Raw genomic sequence first — 19,842 nt, forward strand, 5'->3', positions numbered from 1 at the left:
ATTATAACTTTATCACACTTCTAGTTCAGTTAATATTTGTTTTTAAATTTAAAAAATTTTTACAGTTAAACACTCTTATGCATATTGTTTCTTGTATGAAATTAAACTACAATAAACTGAAATAACTAGCTTGTGAATTAGTGATTATTTTAATTAAATTGCCTCAATGTCCTTTTTTCTTATCAATATGTAAATTTTCGACTATAAATTTGTATCTTCTATTATCAGGACTTATTATACTGGTTTTACAGATAATATTACAAAGATTAACAGAAAACAATTTTTACGAAATAAAATAAAAATTGTTTTCTGTTAATCTTTGTAATATTATCTGTAAAACCAGTATAATAAGTCCTGATAATAGAAGATACGAATTTATAGTCGAAAATTTACATATTGATAGTGATTATTTTGTACAAAAATTCATTACCTTTATATTCACTCAACTGATTTTTCCAAAAAAACAATCATATTCAGTCTACTTATGCTTCAAGTGAAAAATTTTTAAATAGATGAAACTTTTTCACCTGAAGCAGGTCTTAGAAAGTAGACTGAATATGTTTGTTTTTTCATAAAAATCAGCTGGGTGAATATAAAAGTAGTGAATTTTTGTACTATATAGTATAGCCTAGTTTCTGGTAAAGTTTTATTTTAGTGATTATTTATACCAGGGGCAACCAACTTTTGTGTACATAAGATCTACTTTTTATCTTAAAAATATGTGGCGATCGACTCGTTGTCGTAGGCATAGTCTAAGTCAGGGATGGGCATCCCTGGCCTGAGTCGTCGCATAAAATGTGTATAAATATATCAATTTCCTAGCTTAAGAAGTATGCAGCAAAAATTCAAACGTTATTTTCTACAACTTATGTATGTGAATAGTTTTCCTTTCAATGACTTTAGCAAAAATTAAAGCGAGAAACCGGCTATTAGATTCACCTCGAAACTAATTTAAAACTAGCAGTGACTAATATTTAATCAAATATTTTCGATACATTACGTTTACATCAGTTCTAGAAGCTAAATTAAGTTTACCTATTCTAATTTATAATTATATATGAATAAATAATTGTGATTTACCGGCATTTTTTCCCACTTTTATCTTTATGCGGCCCGCGTCAGTTCAAAAGTTTTGAAATGCGGCCCTTACACAGAAAAAGGTTGCCCATCCCTGGTCTAAGTGGTGGGGGAGGTGTGAAATACATACTATATTTAGATAGATAAGAAAAACCACAATTTAATTCAAAACACGAAGAAAAGGTACTTACATTTTAAACAGAAGAAAAATTGAAATGTTGTCACTTTTGGGGACCACCCCTTCACCCTTCCTCTCTCTACCGTGTCCCGATCTACTCTCTTTGTCCCTTCTTTTTTTCGGTTTTACGATCCTTTGTCTACATTTCTTATTTCCCTTTTACAACTGTACGCAAATGGATTGCACATGGACCGACAAAACCGCATCTGAGGGAGAACGAGGAGGTCCGATATCACTGCCATTGCGTTTGCGCGTTGCATTCAGTTACAACTTACAAGTGCAACACATTAAGTCAAGACATCGCGAGCAATCGACCAAAATTGGTTTTGCGATTGACCGGTCGATTGCAATTGACTTGTTGTCCACTCGATTTATACTATTGTTCAGTCAATATGACTCAGACAGATTCTCATTTGTAATATTAAGGAATTTTTTAAATATTTTTAAAAATAGCTTTTTAACAGTATTATTTACACTAAATACTTTTTAGTATTTAGTATAGTAATTAATAAAAGAAATAGCTTTCTTATTTGAATACACAAGAAAGTTATTTCATTATACTTAAAAGTAATATACTGGTAAATATATATGTTTTGTAATAATAACATTATATCTTATGACTCAACATATGATATGGTATTTTATATGATTCAACTATGTTTTAAATTTTTAATTTCAGTAAATTGCTAGATAAACATTATATTGTTCAAAAAGCATAAAGATGATATATCTTTAAGATGCTGAAAATTAAATATTTTATGTAAATAAAGATTTTATAGCAAATTAAAACATAAATAAAAGAATTTGCAAAAAACTTCAAGATTACAATCAAATCATAAATATTTATACATTTGAAAATAAATTTAAAATTATTCAAAGTTTTACTTATGAACTTAATTATTAATTTATTTAAAGTTTCATAAACATTTAAAATAAATAATATATTAAAAATATGGCAATGCCATGGTTTAGTATGAAGTAAAATCAAAAATTGATTTTAATTTTTATTATTTCTAATATTTTAGTTTTCAGAATATATATTGATTTATAAATGTTTTAAATCTTCCTTTCTATCAGTTTTTAGTTATTCTTTCTCTATGAATGTTCTAAAAGAGTCTATACAAAAGAAAGAACAGTCTATTTTATTATGAGTGTATCTTCAATTTAGAGTGTAATTAGAGTGTACTTTATTTCTATATCACCATGCAGGTGGCAGCTTATTTAAACCATGCTATTGCGATAAATTTTATGAAATTTTAGATATTATATAACTCAAATGTTTATAATTATTCTAATTATAATATAGCCCAGGCCATTCCCAATGGAGATGCATTGCAGCCACCTGCGTATCCAAGTCTTCAGCCTTATCCTGGAATCCGTAAGTAAAATGAATATAAACACTTGAAAAGTACTTGTTTTTCAGACTATATTATTTTGTGTAGGATTTATGAAATAGTGATGATTTACATTTTTAAATTATGATGATATAGACTTGATTTGAAATATTTAACATAGAAATATGAAAATTAGAAATTCAAACAAAAGAATATTATTTTTTAATTGAAATTTTATCAAATAAATTTTAATAAAAACCAGAATAATGTGAAAAATAAATAAAGATGCATTCAGTGTAGCAGTATTACTGTTTTAAGAATAAATGCTATAGCATAATATCCAGTGTTGCCACCTTTTCAAAATTGCTGACCTGGACATTTTAAAATTAGGATGTTATACTTAGAAATGAAAAAAATTAGGTTTTTTTATTGTAAGTAGAAAATAAATATTTTTTTATTAGTAGGTAAACATGTATTGCATAATATATTATTAACGCAGTGGTTCTTAACCAGTGTTCTGCAAACCTACATCAATGTTCCATGAAAGAAAAGATCTTAAAGTTTTTATTCAAATTTATTCCTATTGTGATATTTGTAGATAATTCCATGTTTCTATTTTATTCAATATATTAAAGTTTATTAGTTTATTGCTTCATTGTTTCCTGAGAATAGTAAACATGGAATTGCTTATCAATTTTTGAATGTATTGATGTTAATACTTCTTCTTGTAATAAAAAGTATATGAATGGTATTCTGTGGCCNTTATTCAATATATTAAAGTTTATTAGTTTATTGCTTCATTGTTTCCTGAGAATAGTAAACATGGAATTGCTTATCAATTTTTGAATGTATTGATGTTAATACTTCTTCTTGTAATAAAAAGTATATGAATGGTATTCTGTGGCCTCAGAAAGGTCGAGAACCATTGTATTAAAGTAATACAATAATCACATGTGGCATATCCAAAAATAATTAATAACAGTCTGATGTTGATATTAATTGCAAAAGTAATACGTAAAAGTAAGAATAATAAATAATAACACATACCAACATTAATAATATTGAGTTACAAAAGATACATTGTATCTGATACAATATATAATATAAATACGAGGCATGCACAATGTCATTTTACAGCCAAGAACTGAGCAGTATACATGCCAGTTTTAAATCAGTTAGGGACTTGTGTTGGAACAAACTTAATATTTGATAGAGATTTTTGCAACTTAGTATTTTAAAAGTACATTTTCTGTCACTCTTAGCCTAGGGATAAGATGGGGATAAATTTGGGTGAAGTGTAAAGTTAGTCTTTAACCATTAAAATAAAATACTTGGCAAATATTTTTATAAATTTATTTTATTTCATCATAATTTCCCAATTTCTATGAAAACTGGACAAATTAATAATTAATCTGGACCATGAATTCAAAAACTGGCCTGGTGACAACACTAATAATATCTATTATATACATAATAAAAAAATAAAAACTTTTATCATATTGTGACTCAGGATATTTTCTTCATAAATTTGAAGTTTAGACTATTCACAAAAATATAATATTTTCGAGTCTATCTTTTAATCCTTTAATCCAACCACAGAAGTAACAGTTACAATGGTTTTGAAGGTTGCTTTTTCTACTAGTTATTACTACTTCTGACATTGATTTTTTAAAGGAATCTCGTGGAAAGATCCAGAAACTTCAAAAAACTTTCCAAACATCTTAAACAATTCACTCATTAGCTTTGTTGAATCATTCTTCCTTTGATTGTATAGTTATATCTTATCAACTCTCATTTTGAAGTGATGTCCAATATTATGTCCAGAACTGCATTAATCTAAAATTAAAATTATTTATTTTTTATTAGTTAATTAATTTGTTTATTTCTATCAGAAACAATTCTACATTATTATATTTTATAAATATGTTTTGGAATATTTGTTAAAAACAATTAATTTAATATTTAAACAGATGATTCAATATAAACTTTAAAAAATTTTTAAACGATTTTAATATGGATTATATAAAAATTACATTGGTATTTAGGATATATTTTTGAAGTATTATGTACAAATAAGAAATATTATAATTATACATTTTTGATAATTTTTTTCTTTTGTTTCTCTTCATACAGCAGCCTATCCTGCTCCTTATGGTCAGTTTGCTCAAGCTCTGACACCTCAGCCTGCTGTGATCACCCAGACACAGAGAGAAGGTTGTACTAATGATTTACTTCTGATACCACTAATTGTTACAGGTTAGACATTTGTTGTTGTAGGTTTACTTGTTTTCAGTTAGAATTTTGTTAGTTAAATACAAAGTTGTGTTTTTCTTTTGTTCTGTTTATTCTTTTTTTAAGTTGAATACATTCTTTTAAAAAACACAAACATTCACTTTATATTTTTTACAAATAAAACAGAAATTACAAAAAAAGTTATTTGAGAAATATTTATTTTTATTTGATGTATATTTATTAGAAACACAAATATTTTGTTGGTTTTATCAGCTTTCTTTTTAAAATGAGGGAAAAAAAATGTCTATAAAATATATATATATATAAATAATCAAAATTTGTTTTCTTGTTTTATTTAATTATAAAAGAAAGTGTGTTTTGATAGTGGCAAAATATTTATAAATGTCCATATCCATTATGATTTTATAATTTTTAAATGCACATTTTGAACAAATTATTTGTCCGTTTAAGGCAACGAATTCGTTTTAGTTCGGAAATTTTCCAATATCTGTACATCGAAAGAATATACAGTATAGATTGCTTTGTGAATAATAGATAATGAAAGGATTTTGTTTCGTATCTTCCGTTAGTTTAAATAAGATGAGAGCTATCAGTTTTACAATCGGAACTACGCTGTTGATCTTTGATACAAAGAGTGACAGATAATGTTGTAAGCGTATCGATTTTTACTACTATTTTTTACCTTTAAATATGACATATTACATGTAGAATTTACCGGACTTTGAACTCTTTAATTTGATTGTTTCGCGTTATAAGGAAAAGTTTATTTTTAATCGTTGCAGTCTTCTAATCGCTTCACTTTACTAGTTTGTATTTTTGTTTAAGGTATATTTATAGATTGCAGCATGTAAAGGCGAATTAACAAAATCGATGAGAGATAAAATAGGCTTCACATACCATTCTGTACGCGCTTGGGGTTATGTCCGATTAAAATCGATGGTGTTTTATATTCTGTACACAAAAAAAAAATCGCAGGACATCGGAATTAATTGGCTGGAGGCCAAAGTTGTCTTCCTGGAAGAATTTTTAGTTCAAAATGATTGTTTTCTCTTTTAAGAAATTAATTTCGTTTAGTGTTTAGCGTTATTATTACTCCATTGTAACTGTTAACATGCAGCCATCTAGTAATTTTGCCAGCTTTTGTTTAATCGAATCAGATGTAGCATTATGATTTTGGATATTCAGAACGCTTTAAAGGAATTTTATCGCCCTTTTGTTGTTTAACTTCACGGTTAATGGCCAATGAACGAAACTACACGATAGTTTATAAATTAATGGATCCTGAAAGAAAAAAGAAACATTTGTTATTTTTATTTCCAATTGAAATGTTAAGTTTATTGGTTACTTTTTACCTCTCCTTTTGGAAGCGGGCAATTTGAAATTGTGTAGTCGCACGGATTTTTTTAAAAGATAGATTTGTCAATTTTTGAACGATTTATTTGTCCGGTTGTTTGCCATTGTAAGAACATTAAAAATTAACCGAGATCACCAGTGTTTCACTTAGACGTAACGAGGTTCAAATTGAGTGGTAGATGACCTTCGTGCGGTCGAATTATTTCACGACGGTTAAAAATCCCAAAATAGAAGAGTAGAGATTAACATTCGTCAATACTAGCCTGAAGTTGTGACCTCTGTCACGAAACTTTGTTCAAACATGGCACCTAGATTCTAGTACCTTGATCACATTGATTTTTCTGTTTCTCCACAGATCGATACCATTACTGCATTGTAATACGGAGGGACGATAGGCATTTCGTTCGTATAGCAGAACATGCACGGTACACATTTGCTTCCCTAACACATTAGTGAACACGGTTAATATTCCTCTTTCATCTCTTAATCTTCACTCCGTTCACTGACGGATTTAAGAACGTACTTTAATGAACGATCACTGGAGTATGATAAAAATCGATGATTTTCACCAAGTAATCGTATTATTAAAACGTTCCTTGTATCGTTCGCTCTTATATACAGGATGAATTCGAATTTCTAACTCTATTTCAATTAAGATAATGTAGCAACCGATTCTTTTCTTAGTGTCAATATGGAGTAACTCGATTTAGCGCCAAACTCTATCCAAAATAAATCTCCAGAGGAATCAAATTTACCTTTTATATTANTGTATTGTTCATTTATATTGTAATTATGCTGCAAGTTTCTGAAAATATAAATTATTTGAGATATTTTTAGCAGTCAGCTATTTTCAAGTTCAAATTTTAAACAAATTTTGAGATTTCTAATTATAACATATTGCATTATCATCAGTTGCTGACAAATGTTTTCGATTATCTGTTTTGTTTTACATTATGACTGTATAATAATCGATCTAATCCAGATTATGTGTGTAAAATTAAATTAATCTAAAGACCACTTATAAGGTTAAAAGAAAAGGCTGAAACTTTTAAAAACTTCATTGTTTTAAAGATTTCCTTAATACAACATAAATAATAACAAAAATTAAGAAGAAAAGTCATGTCAATTTTTAATTTGTTGATGAGAAGCTTTATGGATATCTTTAAACAAGATTTACTATTTAAATGTTAATAGCAAGACAATACAATTAATTATTTATAAATTTATAGAAAATTGATAATAATCATCAAGTATTATGTAGGTGACTCAGGATATTTTCTTCATAAATTTGAAGTTTAGACTATTCACAAAAATATAATATTTTCGAGTCTATCTTTTAATCCTTTAATCCAACCACAGAAGTAACAGTTACAATGGTTTTGAAGGTTGCTTTTTCTACTAGTTATTACTACTTCTGACATTGATTTTTTAAAGGAATCTCGTGGAAAGATCCAGAAACTTCAAAAAACTTTCCAAACATCTTAAACAATTCACTCATTAGCTTTGTTGAATCATTCTTCCTTTGATTGTATAGTTATATCTTATCAACTCTCATTTTGAAGTGATGTCCAATATTATGTCCAGAACTGCATTAATCTAAAATTAAAATTATTTATTTTTTATTAGTTAATTAATTTGTTTATTTCTATCAGAAACAATTCTACATTATTATATTTTATAAATATGTTTTGGAATATTTGTTAAAAACAATTAATTTAATATTTAAACAGATGATTCAATATAAACTTTAAAAAATTTTTAAACGATTTTAATATGGATTATATAAAAATTACATTGGTATTTAGGATATATTTTTGAAGTATTATGTACAAATAAGAAATATTATAATTATACATTTTTGATAATTTTTTTCTTTTGTTTCTCTTCATACAGCAGCCTATCCTGCTCCTTATGGTCAGTTTGCTCAAGCTCTGACACCTCAGCCTGCTGTGATCACCCAGACACAGAGAGAAGGTTGTACTAATGATTTACTTCTGATACCACTAATTGTTACAGGTTAGACATTTGTTGTTGTAGGTTTACTTGTTTTCAGTTAGAATTTTGTTAGTTAAATACAAAGTTGTGTTTTTCTTTTGTTCTGTTTATTCTTTTTTTAAGTTGAATACATTCTTTTAAAAAACACAAACATTCACTTTATATTTTTTACAAATAAAACAGAAATTACAAAAAAAGTTATTTGAGAAATATTTATTTTTATTTGATGTATATTTATTAGAAACACAAATATTTTGTTGGTTTTATCAGCTTTCTTTTTAAAATGAGGGAAAAAAAATGTCTATAAAATATATATATATATAAATAATCAAAATTTGTTTTCTTGTTTTATTTAATTATAAAAGAAAGTGTGTTTTGATAGTGGCAAAATATTTATAAATGTCCATATCCATTATGATTTTATAATTTTTAAATGCACATTTTGAACAAATTATTTGTCCGTTTAAGGCAACGAATTCGTTTTAGTTCGGAAATTTTCCAATATCTGTACATCGAAAGAATATACAGTATAGATTGCTTTGTGAATAATAGATAATGAAAGGATTTTGTTTCGTATCTTCCGTTAGTTTAAATAAGATGAGAGCTATCAGTTTTACAATCGGAACTACGCTGTTGATCTTTGATACAAAGAGTGACAGATAATGTTGTAAGCGTATCGATTTTTACTACTATTTTTTACCTTTAAATATGACATATTACATGTAGAATTTACCGGACTTTGAACTCTTTAATTTGATTGTTTCGCGTTATAAGGAAAAGTTTATTTTTAATCGTTGCAGTCTTCTAATCGCTTCACTTTACTAGTTTGTATTTTTGTTTAAGGTATATTTATAGATTGCAGCATGTAAAGGCGAATTAACAAAATCGATGAGAGATAAAATAGGCTTCACATACCATTCTGTACGCGCTTGGGGTTATGTCCGATTAAAATCGATGGTGTTTTATATTCTGTACACAAAAAAAAAATCGCAGGACATCGGAATTAATTGGCTGGAGGCCAAAGTTGTCTTCCTGGAAGAATTTTTAGTTCAAAATGATTGTTTTCTCTTTTAAGAAATTAATTTCGTTTAGTGTTTAGCGTTATTATTACTCCATTGTAACTGTTAACATGCAGCCATCTAGTAATTTTGCCAGCTTTTGTTTAATCGAATCAGATGTAGCATTATGATTTTGGATATTCAGAACGCTTTAAAGGAATTTTATCGCCCTTTTGTTGTTTAACTTCACGGTTAATGGCCAATGAACGAAACTACACGATAGTTTATAAATTAATGGATCCTGAAAGAAAAAAGAAACATTTGTTATTTTTATTTCCAATTGAAATGTTAAGTTTATTGGTTACTTTTTACCTCTCCTTTTGGAAGCGGGCAATTTGAAATTGTGTAGTCGCACGGATTTTTTTAAAAGATAGATTTGTCAATTTTTGAACGATTTATTTGTCCGGTTGTTTGCCATTGTAAGAACATTAAAAATTAACCGAGATCACCAGTGTTTCACTTAGACGTAACGAGGTTCAAATTGAGTGGTAGATGACCTTCGTGCGGTCGAATTATTTCACGACGGTTAAAAATCCCAAAATAGAAGAGTAGAGATTAACATTCGTCAATACTAGCCTGAAGTTGTGACCTCTGTCACGAAACTTTGTTCAAACATGGCACCTAGATTCTAGTACCTTGATCACATTGATTTTTCTGTTTCTCCACAGATCGATACCATTACTGCATTGTAATACGGAGGGACGATAGGCATTTCGTTCGTATAGCAGAACATGCACGGTACACATTTGCTTCCCTAACACATTAGTGAACACGGTTAATATTCCTCTTTCATCTCTTAATCTTCACTCCGTTCACTGACGGATTTAAGAACGTACTTTAATGAACGATCACTGGAGTATGATAAAAATCGATGATTTTCACCAAGTAATCGTATTATTAAAACGTTCCTTGTATCGTTCGCTCTTATATACAGGATGAATTCGAATTTCTAACTCTATTTCAATTAAGATAATGTAGCAACCGATTCTTTTCTTAGTGTCAATATGGAGTAACTCGATTTAGCGCCAAACTCTATCCAAAATAAATCTCCAGAGGAATCAAATTTACCTTTTATATTAAGTCGATTTGTTCCAGATGGTGACCCGTTTACTATCTCGAGTTCAAAGTGATTCTCTGAAGGAATTGCAATAGAGAGATACTCATTTTACGTCACAGATTGCTTTGCCTAGTTTACGATACCATAAAAAATGCGTCGAGTTATTATATATCAGACCGAGCCGTTACGGTAGGGCCAACTTTAATTCATCCAAATGACGAACATCTTGAGAGTATTAATTAATAAAGAGAGGCAAATCAATTTATAAAGCGAAGTCTTCGTTATAAATTGCGGAACGACTGTAGGTTGGACAGCATATTACGCAATCAAGCACCAGCATCGAAACTGTAAGTGGTAAAAATGTAATTTACTAAATACGAATGGAGGCAGCGCAGTTAATTCGTTTATTCTGTAAACCGCACCAAAGCTCTATGGCGATTTCGGTGGCCTTAGTCATTGCCGATATCGAATTTAGCGAATTTCTACTTTCGTTAATTAAATTTATACGAGATGCTACGTTTCTTATTTTGCTTCGGATTATTACCGATCGCATTGTTCGGGAAGAAAAAGTTCGGTCCTTATATCGCGGTTAATCGTTATCATTCGGTAATTATTAATTAATCCGTTTGAATGTGACCATTGTTGCTGGTTGTTTCTGCTCATTTTCGTATATTGGTTATTTAATAATTCGAATCTGTTGTGCCATCTGTTGGTTGTTTAGCAAACTAGGTTGATCCCTAGAAAAATTGGCGAAGGTCACCTTCACCAAATCTCTTCTCAGCTATTGACCTCTTAAAATTTGTTTAATGAGAACGTCGACAAAATGAAAATTTATGAATTTTTGTTTTTTGTGGGGGACAATCGGTCAAGCATTTTAACTTTTATATATCTATCTTGATAGGGATTTGTTAGCTTCCTTCAGACGGAAGGTAATTTTGATGGTGTGGTTCGCTTAATATAAGATCATATTAAGCGCACACTTAAAAAGTTGGAGTTAATTTTATAGAAGCTGTCTGTACCTTGCTTAATGTGAAGTTAACTTCATAGAAATGCCTAGCTGAATACTCAGTCGGGCTTATTTGTAGACGCTCCGCATTGTTTAATGCAAAATCAACTTTTGTTGATGTGTTTTGTTTTAATTAATGTAACGTTGACTTTGTAAGATTATGCTTTATTTAATGAAGTTAGATTTTATAAAGCTGTGCTTGGCTTACGAAACCGGGCCGCGTAACGAGTAACTTATTTAATGTGAAGTAACTCATTATAACTTATAGATGTTTGTTGAAATGCTTGAAGTAAATTTTAAAATGACGCGAATTAAATAATATTTGTAAAGGCGAAAATCGTTTCGCGTTAACGTCGGAATAATTTTTTGAAAGAGAGAGCGGTTCCGTAAATTTGTTTACGGGGCTGTTTTGAGCTGTTTAATATCCTCTGTGAATAATACAAATTTGTTTAACTAAGCATGTTTTAATCGTTGGAAGAGCACATTGTTTTGCATATAGATGAATTCGTGTTGTTTCAATTTCTGTTAATTTCTGGAATTATTCGATTCGATTATTTTTAGAAAGTAGCGAATTAAAACGCCCAGCAAGTTGCAGCTTCCGAAATTTTACCGTAAGGATCAATTTTTATCTCATTTTTGCTGATGGAAACTTACCTTTGGCAATTCGACTCTTTTCTCTATTAATAAAAAAAAATTCATTATAACAAAACGGAATTACATTATACGGATATCCTTATTGATATTTTTTAAAACCCAAATCAAATAGCGTAAGTGAATTATCGGCGCAGGTATTTAGAATCTCATTGTACTGTACTGTACCATACAGCGTTGATCCAGCGTGTAACGGGATTGAATAGCTGTAAAAACAAACCTATCCTGTTTCTGCAGGAGTGCTTTCAGGCAAACCGGAACTTTATTACCGAATAATCCTATAATTGTTAGTTTGGAAACATTTGTTAATAGCTTTTTTGTATTTTTAAATGGTTGATAACAATCTTAAAATCATAATTGAGATCAAGGTAATAGTCGTTTTGTACAGTAGCATAGCTATTGTTTAAGAGGGAGGATAGGAGGATACTTTTATGCAGGTTTTTTTAATATAAATTTGATACTGTTATAAGATGATATCGCTTGTTTTTTTACAGGCGTTTAACTATGAAAATGACTGGTTCGTTTAAATGTTTCATTAATTTCTAGCTCCATTTTCCCGATAAATTTGCTTAAAAGGTGATAATTAAGAGATTAAAAGTAACCTATTCGAGTATTAAATTGGGTTATAAGATTCGCATAAAGCATAAGTATACCTTATCATCGCTATAACTTCCCTTAGAAAACTACTTCATCATTGACTTGTTTATTCGAAAAATATATTCATAAAGCGTTAATTGGTTTGTTTTTTCTGAATGTGACCGCAAACGCATTGTCAATAATTTTTTCGCGAGATCAGTGCTAAACAGGTCGGAAATGATAATCTGGTAATGTTCAGTTGCTGGTTCTCCCCTTTTTTTTTACATATTCCTTGCTTTCATTTTACGTAGAAATACTTAAAAGCATTTAATGTTTTGTAAGAAATTGATCGAGAATCCGTGAAACGTAGCGAATTTTATAGTTTGTCGCTGTGTCCATTAGAAATTTGAATTAATCCAAGAGAATATTTTTACAAGTTTAAAAATCTATCAAATGGATAATTGAGCATGCTCTTTTATGTTTTTATTGTATAAAAATTAGTTTCTCCGTTTATTTATTTACTTTATTTATTTTCTTGTGTATTTACGAGCATTGTTGAACTTTTTAAGTTGAAATCTGAGATGAGAAATAGCATTAGACTCGAATCGGCAAATCGAAGCAATAATTAATTAGCATTACAAAATTAATTGCTCTTCTACAGTATTTACAGCGTGGAAATTATAAAAGATACTTTTGTCTGTAAACATCTCGCAATCGCTTGAAAGGGATCTATCACTATAAATTTTTTAGACCTACATACTTCGTTCATGTGCAGACCATTCAAAATTAATTACATAATGTTTATGTAGGTTAAAACTGTGTCACAAACATTTATCTTTACATATTATAAAAGTGGTATCTTCCATTTAAATATCTCCACATCATGTAGTAAATGATATCTTCACATGAGAGCATCTGTTAGTCATAAAAATAAATTGCGGTAGTTTTTACATCTGCCCCTTCCTTCTATGGAATGATGTTAAAGCCGTATCAATTGTACTTAGTCTACTGTTCATCTAGTTGAAAATGTCTATAACTTGTTTTTTCGTAATTAATATATACTGTTTAATTTTTTTAAAAAACCTCAAATCTATGCTGCACTTCTAATTCGGATTTCTGCCTTTTTTTCTTGAATATTGTACAAGGATGTGGATGTATTTTTTATTCAATATAAAATCATATACATATCCTTTTTACGGTGTTTAATGCATTAAAAAACAAGGGCAAAANAACCCCAGTCCCCAATTGATTCGGAAAATCGATGCTCTACTGTATTATATACATTGAGTAATTTATATTCATTGGCCCAACTTTTTAGCAAGCTCTATTTGTGAATAAAAAATTTCTAAATTTTTCCTTTAGGTCAGAAATATCTTTTTCAATAAATTCAAAGGCCATTAAATTTAGGGCATACTGTATTATATTAATTGGATTGCAATTTGAAAAACTTGTAGACCTATAAATTCTCACTGTCATCCATCTGCAATGTCTCTCTGTTGTCCTTCCTTAATCTTGAGAACAATGTTAGTTAGATGAAAGTCAAGACCAGGTATGGAAAGCTTATGGGCATGAGAGCCCAATTAACTATATACAAACTTCCTGTCTGGACTGGAAGTCATGGCAATTCAATTCAAAAATTTTCTCCAGAACAGATTAACACATGTGAGTAGCATGACTATTGTTGTCAGGAAAAGTATGATGTACAGGGGCAAGACATTACTAATTTGAGATTGAGACCATAAGATATATTTTACATGAAATAAATTAAACTATGATTAAAAACTGCAACCTGGCATTATGATGATGTCACAATAATTTTTGTTTGTTTATTCATTAGTTTCTGAGAAGTTTAATAGTTTCAAAAAAGTGTGTTCATATAATAGATGAAAAATGTAAGAGTTAATTACAATTTTTTATTTGCTTTAATTTATAAATCGTATGCATGTCATACTTTCAGATCTTTTTAAGCAAGGACACTAATTATTATTGGTTTTTTGTAATTGTAATGGATGAGTGATGATATTCTTGCATAATAAAATTGTATAAGAAATTTAATTAATTTTATGAAACATATTAATATGTAAAATATCTGCATTAGTTTCATATCTTTTATAAGTTATGCCCACATTCAGGACCTATTTTCAATGTAAGCATAAAAGAAATAGTAAAGGTGATTTGAAAAGAGATTTTCGAAAAATTTTTTTTCTTATTAAAATTTATTTTGGAGATTTTAGAGACATTGCTGTTATACATATTATTTAGATGCAAAATCTTTGTTCATATTAATTCAATAAAGAATCTGAAATGCATTATCCATAAATTTATGAATTCAGTAAAAGATAATTCAAATGTTTTTCATTCTTAATAAGCTTTGATAAACTTTTGATGTTATTCATAAAAAAATGTTTTATGCTGAAATATTTTTCATTTTAATAAAAAATAATAATAGATTATTGTGATTCACAAAAAATTCATAATTTTCTATACTACTAGTTCTTAATTTTATAAATTTCAGATTCTTTACTGTAATACAGCTGACTCTCAGTAACTCGAAGTGGAAGGGCTAAAGAAGAATTTTCAAGTTAACGAAGTTTTGAGTTATGGAAATTANCATACATCATGCAAAATGGACATGAAGAATGAGATATAGGTTTTTGGCTATCAAATGAAGAAAAGACAAGGATACATTAATAATTAATTACAAATATTTATTAATAATACATAAACTGTGAGAAATCTTTAATGTGGTTGTATCTACAGATAATAGCAATAATCCATTTAAATCAGACAACTATATGTGAAGTAATACAACTGCCTTGAATCTAAAGCAATAAATTAAGAAAAAAGAAATGCTACAGAAAAATTAATCAGCCAGAATTTCATATAAATATTCAGATATTAAGAAATTCAGATCTTAAGAAAAATAAAAATTATTATTACTGCTCTTATTGTATTATTTAGATTTTTCCTTAAATCTAAAAATATCCTTGACATTAGTGACTTAAACATTTTTAGAATGTTTAAAAATATGCATTTTCTCTTTTATTCTTTCACTTTAACATTGTTATTACTCTTCTTTAAATTGGATTAAGTTGTTTTTTTCATGTAAGTTACTGATAGTGTGTATACTGTTTCTACTTAACTTATTTATTCCTATATGCTGCTTGATTTGTTTTAAGATATTCATAATTGCCATAATATTTAAGATTTGTTTATTGATTGATCTAAAATTAGTATTTTATACATTTTTTTAATTTGAGTGATAGCAAGTGCTTAATTTCTTAACAATTAATGAATTTTTTTCTCTTTTCTAAATACTTTTAATTCTACTTTAAGATATCTTATCAATATATAAAACAGTTCAAAAAATATCTGTTTTTATTTTGCATTTTATTTCCAACTCTTGTTGTTTTTTATTTTTTTCCAAAAAGTTAAGTACAGTATAATTAAAATCTTTATTGAATAGAATAGAAATCAACTGATGTTGGACTGAAAAAATCCAAAACATTCTTGTTTACAAAATAAGTGATTCCTGTATTTTAGATTATTAGATTATTTTGTTTTTTTTTTAAAATTATTTAAACTTAAACTGTATTTATTTATTTTATACTGCAAAAGTTATTTATTTATGTATATTATTTTACTTGCTTTAATCATATTATTATTATTTACTGAATTTTAACTTCAATTACCACTAACCTAAAATTGAATGTCTTCTGCAGTTAAATTTTAATCGTTACTATTTTATTCCTGTTCTGTTTGCCTGATGATGACAATGTGATAATCAATAGTATTTGCAATATGTAAAAGTTTTTGAGTAAATTTTCTTGTTAAAATCTTCATGGAAGTTTATTTTTCTTGTAATTAATTAATTAATACATCTTGGTTTGGGTCCACAGTAACTTGATGAGAATGACAGAGTTCCATCTTGCTGGTAAAGGGAATCCTCATTAAATCCCCATAATTAATTGGGCTATTTTTTGCTATAATTAATAATTAGAAATTAAGTAATTTTGTATTAGAGGTAGACATTAGGCTCCATCTCTTATCAAAATTAATAATTATAATTTATTTATTTATTATTTGGGTATTTAACTAGCCAGCACATTGCACAGTAAGCAAAGATTGCATGTTGACTCTTGCTAAGGGCCAATTCTTTTCTTCCATACTGTTTTAAATTATTTAATAAATTTTAAATTAATATCTTAGTAGAGGGAATTATCATTGTCATATTCAAATTGTCATTAGCTATTTCTTCATAATATCAAAATAGGATATACTTTGCTATTTATTCAGGGATGATAAATGGTCCATACACTTCTTTGGACACAGTACAGAAAATGCTCAATTTTAGCAAATCCTGATTGTGTGCAATTGTGGTATATGATTTTTCAGTTTTCCATATGTACACATTCACATTCTATCTTTTCATGAAGAAAAAATTTAAGACTTTCAGTGAAACCATCATACAAGTGCTGCTGCATGTTAGTATAGTATTGCAAATGGTAGAGTTTCTTATCAGTTAGAAGCTATAGTAAATGCAGGACTTAACTGTAGTGCTTAAATTGTAGATATTTACAAGAAGGTTGCAGAATATTTCATTCTTGACTTTTTAGATTAATGGATGTATAAGAGTTGCATCAAAATGCCTCACTCATACATTGCACTTTTTTCTCTGAAAGATCTGATCAGCTTAGGAACTTTGCAACATAGTGTTAGCTTATTAGGAAAGGATACACAAACAGTTCTGCTGCACTTAATAAAAACCATTTATTAAGTTGTCAAAAGTAAGAGCAAAAGTAGTATACTTTATTCTATCCAAGTAGACAATAGTTGAGAAGATAAAAACGTAAATCAGAGCTTTTCTCTGCACAAACAAGTGTCATATTTACATATCAATATTTTTCAGAATATCTGTAACACTCCACTTGACAAATAAATATTAATTTATTTTAGTAAAGTCTCATCAAAGACTGAAATTTCTCAAATCTAAACTTGGATAGCTATTTGGTCATTGGATTTACAATCATTTCTTCACTGGTGCAATATTGGAATGTAATGACTGATTGAGTCACATAAATGGATACTGTACATCTATATGCTTAATTCTGGCAATGATTTTCTTACTAGTCACTAGTTTAATACATACTTGATTATTCTTGTACATTAATAAAATAATTCTGATATAAATTGGAAAGATTATAAAATTTCTACACAAAATAACTTTCAACCTGATTATTGTACAGATGTCATATACACAATATGGTTCACTATAGGAAAAAAAATATATAGAGTTGTTAAAAAATTAACTTCTTCAAGTCATAGGGCTCTGGAGTGTGTTCTATTGCTTGAAATGAAACATTTGGACAAAAAGTATTTCAGATGGTCCTCTTGCCATTTATTAAATAAAAATTTTTAATACAAAAAGTCATTGATATATGGTGTTGGAGCTATGCAAGTCACAGTTATAAATATACAATATGTCCTCTATTGTTTTACAACAATGCTCTCCATTTACAAAAGTATGTTTTCCACCACAAGAACATGCTGACAAATGCTGTCCTTTAGATCTGACATATGCACTTCTGGTCCTTCAAGAAATTTCATAACCAAAAGTCACATGGGGTGAACTCATCACCAGATCAGGTGAGTGAAGAAACCAAGCTGTTATGAAGTAATGGCTGATCACCCATTTATCTGTGAAAGTCTGCTTTAATACACTTTGAACAGAGTGAGTGATATGGGATAGTGCACCATATTGCATTAATATGGTATCCCAAAGGCAACTACATTGTGGAAGCTCTGGGATCACAAGAGTCATCAACATTAATGTTAATATACAGGGATATTGCACTGATCTTTTGTATGTTTCCAGCAATTCAGCATAAACCAGAAGCAAACATTTTTGGCCTCTTTCAGGGGCCAGTGTTGAGCTTTTAATGTTGAGTTTTTAGCCAAACTTTTTAGAACACTTTTGAAAGGAAAAGAAAAACGTTCTGGAACAACTTTCTATTTAAATTAATTAACCGTCTGTTTTTTGAATTACGTCATTAACCAGCGTCATTAATACCCAAACACTTAATTGATTTCACATCTCATTATAAATTATCGCAGAAAATTATAAATTATGGCTCCTACATAATAAACATTGTAGAACATATAGCTTTTCATATATATGCTCTTAAAACATATCTCCCTGTATCAGATTGTCTATTTGGGCATTAATGACTTTGGTTAATGATACAATTGAAAAATCAGATGGTTAATTAATTTAAATAGAAAGTTATTCCAGAACGTTTTTCTTTTCGTTTCAAAAGTGTTGTAAAAAGTTTGGCTAAAAACTCTTCATTAAAAGCCTGACACTGGCCCCTGAAAGAGGCCAAAATCGTTTGCTTCTGGTTTATACTGAATTGCTAGAAATGTGCAAAAGGTCCATGCAATATTCCTTTAAAAAGTTCCAGCTGTAGAGAATATATTTTTATGTTAATATACCATTCTCTGGTGATGAAACAGGTTTGGACCCTAATTACATAGCTCTGGTGCCACCTATTGATGATTTTTTGTATGGAAAATTTTTATTTAATAAATGATGAGTGCATCATTTGTTTATTGTTCAAATGTTTTATTTCAAGCAGTAGAACATGCTCTAGAGCCCTCCAAGTTGGGAAAGTTATTTTTTAATAACCCTGCATATGAATCAGGTTTCATATATGATATCAAACACAAAAAAAGAGCTGTATTTAGTCTGTTCTGTAAGTAAATTTTTAATACATAGTGATGGCAATACAACAGATCAGATTAGAATTTTGTATTAAGAAGCTAGATTATTTCATATAGTATCGGATCTTGCAGGTCTATAAATTTGTATATTTCAACAAATAAATTTAACTTGCGTGTAAATATTTTTATGTTAGACTATACAAATATGTATGATCCTTTATAGAGTATATTTTTTATGCTACTATGCATATGTAGCTAGAACTATTTCTAAGACTAACAGCACAAAACCTTTCTCACTAATTTCTAGCCTTATTAACTGGAGTACAAACGTTTTCGGCCTTCTTAATAGGCCTTCCTCGGGTACACTGTGGAGCGTCGGTTAGAAGAAGTTTAAATGCTGCCAATGTTTACCCAGGTGTCGTCTTACCCGTGACGTCTTCGTCGATGATAGGTATACGATACCGAGGGAGAAAAACTACATACTTTTGGTAAAGAAGGGAGGTGTGCAGATAGGATACTTGCTAAAGTTGGGGAAAAAGATTTTAGAGTAAGCGCGCTACGTACAGGAGATGCACAATCACCAC

The 19,842-nt window shown here is 28.8% G+C and overlaps 1 protein-coding gene across 4 annotated transcripts in view; it reads left to right on the forward strand.

The window, feature by feature from the left end:
• LOC111635382 (CUGBP Elav-like family member 4) overlaps window positions 1–19,842 on the forward strand; it is a 140,578-nt gene that overhangs the window by 63,512 nt on the left and 57,224 nt on the right. For all 4 annotated transcript variants that reach the window (XR_002758363.1, XR_002758364.1, XR_002758362.1 and 1 more), the window contains 2 exons: window positions 2,562–2,633; window positions 8,089–8,169. Coding sequence is in view for 1 of the 4 variants with exons in the window: in XM_023380336.1 (XP_023236104.1) it covers window positions 2,562–2,633; window positions 8,089–8,169 (153 nt within the window). In the remaining 3 variants the exon portion in view is untranslated. The remainder of the gene's footprint in view (window positions 1–2,561; window positions 2,634–8,088; window positions 8,170–19,842) is intronic.

Source organism: Centruroides sculpturatus, unplaced genomic scaffold (assembly GCF_000671375.1).
Source record: "Centruroides sculpturatus isolate CEXI.00-Female unplaced genomic scaffold, Cexi_2.0 scaffold955, whole genome shotgun sequence".
Classification (NCBI taxonomy): domain Eukaryota; kingdom Metazoa; phylum Arthropoda; class Arachnida; order Scorpiones; family Buthidae; genus Centruroides; species Centruroides sculpturatus.